The 10662-nt window shown below is 39.1% G+C and overlaps 1 protein-coding gene across 1 annotated transcript; it reads right to left on the reverse strand.

Annotated features, from left to right (window-relative positions):
* Positions 1–785: 785 nt before the first annotated feature.
* LOC138884660 (uncharacterized) lies at positions 786–6612 on the reverse strand. The gene is made up of 5 exons (XM_070165672.1): positions 6467–6612; positions 5254–5611; positions 4743–4808; positions 1029–1400; positions 786–917 (listed from the first exon to the last, which is right to left on the reverse strand). The coding sequence occupies exons 1-5, from the start codon at positions 6610–6612 to the stop codon at positions 786–788; spliced, it is 1074 nt and encodes a 357-aa protein (XP_070021773.1).
* Positions 6613–10662: the final 4050 nt, after the last annotated feature.

Below are 10662 nucleotides of genomic sequence, written 5' to 3' on the forward strand. Positions count from 1 at the left end.
TCCTTCTTTACCTCTTTAAGAGCAACAACTTCAGCCCATTTTGAGAAGTAGTCAGTTGCAGCCAAGATGTATAGGTGGCCACCAGAGGACTTTGGCAGTGGTCCAACAATATCCAATCTCCAAGCGTCAAATGGCCAGGATGCAATAGTCGGGTGCAACACTTTGAGTAATTCAATATAAGTGCTCTCTTCGTCATCTTCAAGTAAAGCACTTAGGTAGGTGGGTCTTGGTTCTTCATCGGTGCCAAGGTTAACTTCTCTTAAGGCATCAACTGTCGTCCTCACTCCTTCTTCAAGTTCAGGTGGAGCATCTTTCACATCTTCATCTTCTTGAGGGTCCCCATTATTGAAGGATATGTGATAACATGGCGAAACATCCTCCAATTCTGCATTATCTTCCATTGAATATGGAATGCCATTCTCGACTTGTACAGTAACATGATACGAAGAACCCACACTCTCTTTGTCTTCATCGTGTTCCTTAGTATAGACCACAGTATATGGTTTTACCTTCAGTACTTCTTTACATGAAACCACAAGTTTTGTTTGTCGCCTCATTCTATAAGGAACCAAACTTTGGAAATCCTTAGAGATCTCATAGATTTTGGGTGAAACGGGTGTCCTTATGCTTTGAGAATTTCTCTGGAACTTGTTCCCCTTCTTTAGTGGACCCAATCTTTCAAACACGGAGGTCCTCACATGTGATCTTCTAAGTCGATCAAAGACAGAAGGCTTGTTAGAAGCGGCTGATTCATCTTTTACAATGATGTAGTTGTTGCTCGCCCTTCATATTGAGATGCGCAATGGTGACGATTGCTTGTATCCTAAACCTTCACGTGGTTGCCTCGTTGCAGCTTCCGATGTGAGCTTCCCTAACTTTGACGGCTCATTGGGATTGTATCCAGCTTTTGCAAATACCTTGTAAGCGTTAGGGTCAAAACCTTCATCTGTTCACTTTGTAGGGAGTGCCACATTCTGCAAACGATTTTGGGCTACAAACCATGCAAATGGCATTGAGGACAACATTACTGCCTCAATTCGTTTGACCGGAAGAGTTAACTCCTTTAGCATGTTGGCTTGGCGATTAGATGATTCACTTTCATCTTTCTTCCTTTTAGGGATATATTCGAGTGTCAGACTTACTTTCTTGCCACAAGACGTAACATTCCCTCTATAAGACTTATTCGTATTTGGTTGTACCTCCTTACTAGCAGCTTTGGCTTCACCAGTAGTCACCTCTTCTATTTTAGTTGAGGGATCTTTATTCTTTCTTTTCATGCCATCATCAGCTTTCAGCTCCTTCACAATGCGGTTCTTCAAGTAGAACTTTGCATCGGCGAAGTATGACTCAGCCTCAGTGAATGGCTCATCATCAGCAACTACAGTCTTCTCGACTTCACCCTCGTAGTATTTTAAACATTGATGGTAGGTAGATGGAACTACTTTATTCTCATATATCCAAGGCCTCCCAAGCAAAACAATGTATGAAGTCTTCGCGTCGATCACATGCAGCTATGCACTTGATTGCATATCTTCAATAGTGATTTCCAGTCTGATCGCGCCTATGGCTCTTTTCCCCCTGATCACGCCAAACTGTAGTCCTAAAAAGGATAAGCGGTCGCCACAAATATAATCCGGTCTAAAAGTCCGGAGTCGAATCCCACAGAAAACTAAGGCTTAACTATATCTGTTTAATATCACTAAAAAGACAAGTTTGAACAATTTTCTAAATTATAAAGATTGAGATTTATATTTCTAACTAATTAACTAGCAAATACTAGAAAACGGTAAAATTATCAACTAACGAGACAAAGGATTGGAGACTAAACTAAGGAGGTCTAGAGTTATGATTTTTCCAATTGTCGGAATCCTTCTAGCTATGTTCCCTATAATTTTTTCAATGTATTCTCTACTGATCATGAGCACTTTAGGTGTTGTAATTCTCCCTCGAGCAACTACAACAATTTACTAGACATATTCTCTGGAACTACGCTAGTTGGCTTTATCTAACCGCTCATTATGACCACGTCAAGGCTTTGTTTTTCTAAACCTACCTTTAAACCCGCTGTATTGATTTCTCACATATGTTAAGAGTGACGTTGTTCAACAAACACCTAAATATGTATCCTTTCTCAAGCAACACATAATAAATAGGCACAGTCAATCGATGGCCAGTCAATCAACAACAATAAACACGTAGTTGAACAAGTAGAGAAATCCAATGGCTCAATTATATAATAACATAACAAGAATTTATCCTACAAAAGGTTCTATCAAAACACTAGATAACAATTTAGCTATTCATAATAGTATGTAAAACTACAATACTAAAAATCATAACCAACAATGAAAAATGCGAAGAGGAAGGAAAAACGCGTTGATGAATTCCCCGCCTTGCTCCTATTGTGTTCTTGACTCCAGGTTGAATCCTGCGTCTCGTTAGCCTCCTTAGGTCTAATTTTATGTCAAAAGTGTGTCCAATCCTTAAAAATACCATTTCCCATGTATATATACCAAGTAGGGTCGGGCCCAAACAATTATACCTTCTCCTAGTCAAAAAAGGACAATATTTCACGTCTGGACTGCCGCGGCCGCGGTCAACCGCGGTATATGGCAGGTATACTGCCTCAGCTCCACGGTCGTGGTTTCGAACGCACTTTTTACCCTGTTCCGTTTAGAATTTGAAAAAACGTAAAACATGAAAGTTGTATCCCATTAAGTTAGCTTTCTAACCGTATGTTGTGAAGTCCAAATGGTGTTCTGACCAAAATGTTATGTGTATTTTACTAGACCATGCGCAATATGCCTACTCGAGTCTTCGTTTTGTTGCTTTATCATCCGTTGATCCCCGAATACGTTCCCGGCTTAATTACTTGGGTTTTTACTCAGACTTCAAAGCTCCAAATCACTTGAATTCATTCTATAACATCTATATAGCTCGAAATCACTCCTACAAGGAATAAAACACACCGTTAGTGCAAAACACTAGCGATTAAAGCGCAAACTCAACTAAAGTGCAGAAAATTAGAGTGTAATAATCGACTAAAGAACGTAATTATAGCCGATCATCAACACCCCACACTTAAACCATTGCTCTTCCTCGAGCAATCAAACTACACTTTATATTGACACGACCTTTTTAAACAATTTTCCCAACTCATCACACCAAGAATATTTAAAATAGACTAAGCACAAAAGCGTAACATCTTCACCTCAAGATTTGACTCACAAGTACCACACATTATTCACAATTTACCTACTTACTCTAACATAGAGGTCACTGACATTACCTTTCCTTCATGAATCAAGTGCCCACACAACAAAAGAGAGTAGTTCCACACAATAAAATTTAAGAACACTTGGGAACTCAAAATAGAAAGAATTCACTCACTCTCAGAAATAATATTCACATGCCACAAAAGTTGCACCATAAGTTTGCCCGTAGTGTATTACTCTACTAATAAAACTCATTCATTCTAGTATCAACTAGGACTTTATTTGGTTATAATATAGGCTACGAGACGGGTAGGATACATTTAGATATAAGAGTGACTACACCTCCGTAAGCACTTTAATACATATACTTTAACATTCAAACCTCATACTAATGTCAAACCAAAACTCCACCTTCATATCAATGTATATTACCCCATTTTTCTTTAAGTACACTTACATCAAGAGCCACCACTTATCAAGGAATGTTTTTTCCACAGCAATACAACTATTTTTTTTTTCAATTCAAGTGGCTCTTACTTTTTCAAAACAGTGCACATTTCTCCTTATTTAATTAGTTCCACTCAAAAGCCAAACCAACCACCCCACACTTTAACCTTTACAAGTTTATAAACAATTTATGTGCTCATGAGAGGTTACAATGGTTCAAATAGATGGTTATTTCAAATAAATGTGTAAGGCTTGTAATGTGGTTGCCAAAGAAACAAGATTACAGGCTCAAAGGGGTTAACTACGATACATAATAATTAGGCGGGTAAAATATACATATCTGGCTCAATAAAGAAATGTCTATATCACTTCCAAGACTGAACAACACTACTATTTCGCTTTTCAAACACACAGGGCAAGTTCTAGGAATCAAATGCAATGCACTGGATAACGCAAAACCTTACACACACATGGCACATAACTCACTCAGGATTGGATTCATAGATACTCTAGTCAAAGCAGTTAAGCAAAATTAAGATAATACAATTTAAAGTACTTCTACAAGAGTCAAAAACTGAGCCTATGCATCACAACCAAAATACTCACTATTCTCAAGGCATAACCAAGTCAAGAGATATTGCTTCAATTCAAAGCACAACACAATGACTCCTACTCCCAAAAAAAAACTAACTACACCTGGTTCAAATAAAACCCTTGAAAAAGAATCGTGGTTTGAAGAAAAATCAAGGGGTAATTGGTACACTACCTAACAAAAGAAAATCTTTTTGTTTTTTTTTAGACTTAAATCCCTCAAGAAAATTGTCTAATAGATTCATCGTAGGGAAAAGTCCAATCTTTTTTATTTAAAAAAAATTATTCAATTAAACTAACACAACTAAAATAGCATAGAAAGTCACCCAGACAATCTCCTCACCCCACACTTAAAATTGTGCATTGTCCCCAATGCACACCATAACTAATAAAAGGATAAAAGCGACTCCCTGGTAGGCCAAAGGCCGAAGCACTAACAGCTCATGGGGTACTCAGACTTCTCCCAAGCTTGATCTTTCGTGCGAGTACCTCACACTTAGTTCCAACCATTTGGTTTGTTGTTGCATATTTCCAATACCTTTGCTTTCCATGCTCCTAGAAAATAAAAAATTGACACTATAAAAATAATTCAATTAAAAAAATAAAAAAAATAAAAGAAAGCAATAAAGTTGGGTTGCCTCCCAACAAGCGCTTGATTTAACGTCGCGGCACGACGCAAATCACTTTTTGCCTTCACCTTGAGCTTATAAATTGAACCCCCAATTTGGAATCAAGTTTTCGGCTATGATCTAGGGGTGGAGGAACAAATCTAATTGTCCTAAGCAACCATTGTACTATTTTACTCTTCTTGGCTTTTAAATGAGGTATGCAGTCCTGTCTTTCTGGCAAGAAAAATTCCAGATTGTAGGCACCTTGTTCCTCATTCCTTGACTCCTCAAGTGGCTCGGATGACTATTTCCATATCATCATCCAAGCCCAACGTGAAAAAATATTTGGAGTGAGGACCAATGCGCTCAAACATATGAACTTCAGGACTTACAACATCCTCAATATCAATGATACTAGAGTCAACAAAATTTGTATCATCAAAGTCCTTGGCTGACTCTAGTCTCACTTCTTCAACATTGACATCCTCAAATTGTAGTTGGCTAGGTTGATGATATTCTACTCTGACCTTCTTAATTAACATCTCAAATTCATGCTCTTCTTGGCTACGATCCCCAATATTTGCTTGTTGAGCATTAACAGCTCCCACAACTTGACTCAATTGAGCCTCCAAGTTGCGAATAGTTTCATGTTGCCTCTCTATCTGCAGTTGTTTCTCATTATTTTGTTCCAGAAGGCACTTTAACATATCCTTGATCTCCTTCAAGCCAGCATCCCCAGGTTCTTTGTTCCTGTTAACTTCACAAGAAAAGGTAGAACCATCATAGTAAGGGGTTGAGGGAAGATAAGAAATATAAGCACAACCATAAAAGTGACCATTTTTACCACAACACACATCACACACGTTCCACAAATAAGATTGAGTTGGTGCACATAACTCTCTCTCAGGAATGTTTTGAAAATTTTGCCATGGGAGATTAATAATAGAATTATCTACACCTAAATTCCCATAATTCCGAGATATCATGTTTCTCAAATCAATAGCTATAAAAAAATACAAAAAAAAGCACAATAAAAAGTTCAAACTCGAAACCTAGCAATATATACAGTTACAACTACACCGTTAGTTCCCCGGCAACGGCGCCAAAATTTGATCACACCTAACTATAGTCCTAAAAAGGATAAGCGGTTGCTGCAAATATAATCCGGTCTAAAAGTCCGGAGTAGAATCCCACAGAGAACTAAGGCTTAGCTATATTTGTTTAATATCACTAAAAAGACAAGTTTGAACAATTTTCTAAATTATAAAACGGTAAAATTATCAACTAATGAGACAATGGGTTTGAGACTAAATTAAGGAGGTCTAGCTGTTCTGGCCAAGTCAGTTATTCTAAGTGGGGCTGTTATTGTTCCATTAAGAGAAGTCTGTGTATCTTCCGTTGTGATTGTTACTACATTGAGTTTCTGTGTGTTGTGGATTGAGTTTTTTTAGTCTCCCTGATTGTCGAAACTGTGCTGGTTAATTGCTGAGCTTTGATGGTCATTGAATTTCTGTGGCTATAGCACAAAATATTCTGGTTCCTTTCCCGACTGGTTTTGTTTTCCTATCCTGTTTCCTGGGATTATTTGTCTGTTGCTCGACCAACGTGTGAACTTCATCTTTGTGGTTGTTTGGTTTTGCTGTGTTGTGCTGTTTTATCAGCCGCTGCTGTGCTTGCTGTGTACCACTCAGCTGATCATCTTTCTTCTTCTTTTGCTCCTCTATACCAGGTACACAACTAATACTGTCCATGTAACTTGAAAGTTGAGCATGAATACGAAAGAGAAGATTTGAACACATCTATGTCCACCTGTAGTTGTTATATAGAGTATCATGTAGTGTGTAATGGTTTACAATCTTGTTTGGGTATTGGAGTTGGTCCTTTCATATAGTGAATGCAAAATGTAGTATGATTTAGTATCATATGGTGGTTAGGTTGACAGAAAAAGGATTGGCAGTACAATAGGCTATGTCTTGGAAATTAGTTGTGTTTTTGTAATTAGCCTTCTTTTTTTTTAATGCATGTCAAAGAATAAAACTATCCGACTCAATTAGTTTCATTCTCTTTTGATAAACTACCTCGTTATAATTATCAAACCACACCCTTATAACAAATAGCACAAGTCCGCGCTCCTCAACCTTATGAAGGTCGAGCCCAGGTCAAAACAGACCAAGCAGACCCGCCTCGGATAAACAGTGGCCCAGGTCTGGCCCATTCCGCATGAGCTGGATTTGGGCCCATAATGTTCGAGCAGTTGTCCGTATGCATGGTCATGTTTCCTTATTGTGTAAAAGCATTTCGAATCCTGCTATAAATAATCTGCAAGCATGTAATTAACTAGGACTATTTCTGTTTTCAATTAGTAGAGACAAAGGCGACAAGAAACGTAGTTGCTATAGGATATCCTTTTAAAATAAGAATGAGACGAGCCTCGACAAACAAAATATATAAAGCTGCGGGGCCCTCACAAAATGTATGGTTTAATTAGAATTCGGAAGGACCGTTTAGCGAATTTCGCGGTCTTCCAAAATAATAACGCGATAGTCTCTTTAGGCCCGTGTTTAATATTTTACTTTCTTAAGCCTGGGTGTGCATTTCATGCGACCCAAATCCAAATCTCAAAAAATCAAATAAAATGCGTTCCGGATTGTGGGTGAATTTCATGTGATGCAGTCCAAAGACGTGTTTTAAGCGATGTTCACATTCTTGTAAAACAATAATAATAAAGCTGTTAAAAGTTAAAATTGGCACATTGGTTCAGAATTGTATTTAAAATCAGATAAATAAGCCGAATATAATAGTTGAGCGACCGTGCTAGAACCACGGAACTCGAGAATGCCTAACACCTTCTCCCGGGTTAACAGAATTCCTTATCCGGATTTCTGGTACGCAGACTGTAATATAGAGTCATTCTTTTCCTCGATTCGGGATTAAAATTGGTGACTTGGGACACCCTAAATCTCCCAAGTGGCGACTCTGAAATAAATAAACCAATCCCGTTTCGATTGTCCTTTAATTGGAAAAAACTCCCCTGCACCCTCTCGGGCGCGTAAAAAGGAGGTGTGACAATAACAATTGACATGACAGTTAATGTTAATTGTAAAACTTGTTTAATGTGCAAGAGGAGGAGCATTTTGATATGCAACATGGCAGTCCGAGGTAGAGAAACTTCCATTTTACTCCGACAACATGTGTGTTCATCCTCTTTTGTATACAATGAAATATATGTTGTAATTTGAGAAGTGTAAGCTAGTTGTAACGACACGACCGGTCGTTTTGAGCTTTGGCGCGTCATTCAGCAGTTTGAGGCCATGAGCAGCTTCATCTCAGGTATATTGACTTGAGTGTATGGTCAGAATTAAAATTCAGGAAGTTTGGAGTCAAATCTAAATGGAAATTCTCATTTTGAAAGCTTAAAATTGAAGAAATGAACTAGGATTGGAATTTTGAGTAAAAGACCTCGGAATTGGGATCCGAAGGTTCCAGCAGGTTCGTATGATGATTTCGTACTTGGGCGTATGCCCGGATCGGGTTTTGGATAACCCGGGAGCATTTTGGCGCCTATTGTGGAAGATAGCATTTTAGAAGAAATTGCATCAGTTTGGCTTAAAATGCATTTCAGTGTTATTGATGTCCGTTTGGAATTCCGAGACTGGGAGTAGCTCCGTATGGTGATTCTGGATTTGGGAGCGCGATCGGAAGTGAATTCGGAGGTCCGTAGGTCATTTTGGTCTCGCGAGTCATGAGCCGGTTTAGTAGAGTCTCGCGGATCGGTAAGGAGACGTCTGTACTTATCCTCGAGAGGCTGCCGAACCTTTAGGAAAACTTCACATTCTTGAATTCTTATCGTGCGTCCTTGATTCAGCTTGAAAAGAAACTTTTGAAATTCCTTCCGCGTGATCGTATGCACCAACGGGCGCTCAGTATCAGATGTGTCTCGATGGCTTTGATTCCCCGATCGAGGGGCGAGGTGTAATCTCTGTGAGTTTGAAGTTAGACCAGTCTGGAGGACTTGAGGCCAAATCTTTGCCAATGGCTTGAGCACCGAGGTGCTGATTTTGTGAGCAAGTGTTTTGAACTCATATGTTCATTATTGTCCTTGTTAGCCGGAATGGCGGTTGGATATCCACGTGATGAGTATGTTAGTGTTGCGAGGTGTATTTGTACGACTTGGTAGTGGCGAAGAAGCCTACTGGATAGTAGATGAACTGTTAAGTGATTCGTTTCTTATTGTGATTTGTTGAGTAGCCCGAGTTATGGGCGCGTGAAGAATATTTTTCGTGTCTCCTAGTTAGATAAGTCTGGGAGCTGAGATCGCTTCCGTAAATGTATTATGACGAAATCGTTGAGTCAAGGAGACCACCTTGAAGGTCGAAAATATTAAAGGAAGAATATGTTCCTACTTGGTTGAATAGCCCAATAATGGAGGGTTGAAGGGTATTTTCTATGTGTTATGATTCAAATAGGTGCAACGCATGTCCATGTATCAATTTAGATTTATGTAATTGATATGCATTGTGATGCTTTGTCAAGTTGTGGATGTGTTGTTAGGATGGTTTTGGTGATTCTCTGGCAGGTGGATAGGACCAATTACAAAGGAGGCTCTGCCGAAATTTTTTAAAAAATTTAGGACTAAAAAAAAAAAAATTTTGGTCGCCTAGAGAGTGGGCTTAACTGTTGTGTGAGTAAATGCAAGAATTGCAGAAGAGTTAAAATTCCAGATGATTCGTGTTTCCACGAGCTTATGATGGAGTGAGTTTAATCTCACCATGATATTACGACAGCAATAGAGTATATGTGTTGTGATCTATGGCTTCGAGCCAAGTTGGGGAGCTTGCTGTTGATTAGCTGATTGCACGGTTTATTACTTGCGTGAATTCTGGTTATTGGCGTATTGGTGGGTTATTGCAGCTACGGAAAAGGACCATGAGTGGTAATTTGAGTAAATGAATTGTTGGATGCATGCTATGGTTAGCCTTATTGGCTCATGTTCAGACTTGAGGGAAGATTCATGATTTATGCCTCGTATAGGTGCAGGCTTCGAGGGAAGTGATCCCTCTAGGTGCTTTATCGAGAGGGTATTCATATGTTATAAAATTCAGTAGAGTTGGTTGCATTCGGGGCCAAGTCAGAGTTGGGTGGCTCTCAATAGCGGTCCTAGTTAATTCAAGAGGTAAAGTGTGGTGCCTAATGATTTTGAGTCTATAAGTACGGTTAAGAGTCAAGCTTTTGAAGCAGCTTATGAAGAAAGGCACAGAATGTTCTATGATGTTTTGACTTGCGGTGTAGCATTTGAGAGACATGAAATGGTCATGGTATTTGAGACAGCATGGTCTCGTGATTTAAGGTCACTCGGGGTGAGTTTGGTTGAAATAAGTTAGGTGTTAAAGGGAGATATTATTATTTCTAAGGCAATCAAGGATAAATTGGAAGGAAGTAGATTGATTAGCCATAGTTGAGTTGGTATACTGGTGTCAGTGATCGGTTCGTTCAGCGTGATCGAGTTATGCATGTGAGGCTTGTCGGCCGCAGTGATTGATGTTATTCTGAAGCATTCTTTTGTTAGGGCCTATTATGAGTAGGCGGATCCCAGAAAGTGTTATGGTGGCTTGGACAACTACTTAGAGATTGGCATATTCGACGATTATGAGGATTCGCCTGTATGCTGCTATAGTTCTCCTGAAGTGAGTTAAATGGAAAGTCTTATGTGATGAAGTATTAGCCTATCGGCGGTTCCAGAGTTGTGATGGAAATCGCGTCTATCGTATATTGGCACGTGAGGTGCAGTGAGTGGTATGGAA

Source organism: Nicotiana sylvestris, unplaced genomic scaffold (genome assembly GCF_000393655.2).
Source record: "Nicotiana sylvestris unplaced genomic scaffold, ASM39365v2 Un00027, whole genome shotgun sequence".
NCBI classification, from domain to species: domain Eukaryota; kingdom Viridiplantae; phylum Streptophyta; class Magnoliopsida; order Solanales; family Solanaceae; genus Nicotiana; species Nicotiana sylvestris.

Coding starts and splice junctions, on each gene's coding strand:
- LOC138884660 (XM_070165672.1), bottom strand. CDS start 6,612: ATGGACAGTATTAGTTGTGTACCTGGTATAGAGGAGCAAAAGAAGAAG. Junction 5,612..6,466: donor CACAAAGATGAAGTTCACAC/GTTGGTCGAGCA, acceptor TGAAGTTAACAG/GAACAAAGAACCTGGGGATG. Junction 918..1,028: donor CGGTCAAACGAATTGAGGCA/GTAATGTTGTCC, acceptor AACGCTTACAAG/GTATTTGCAAAAGCTGGATA.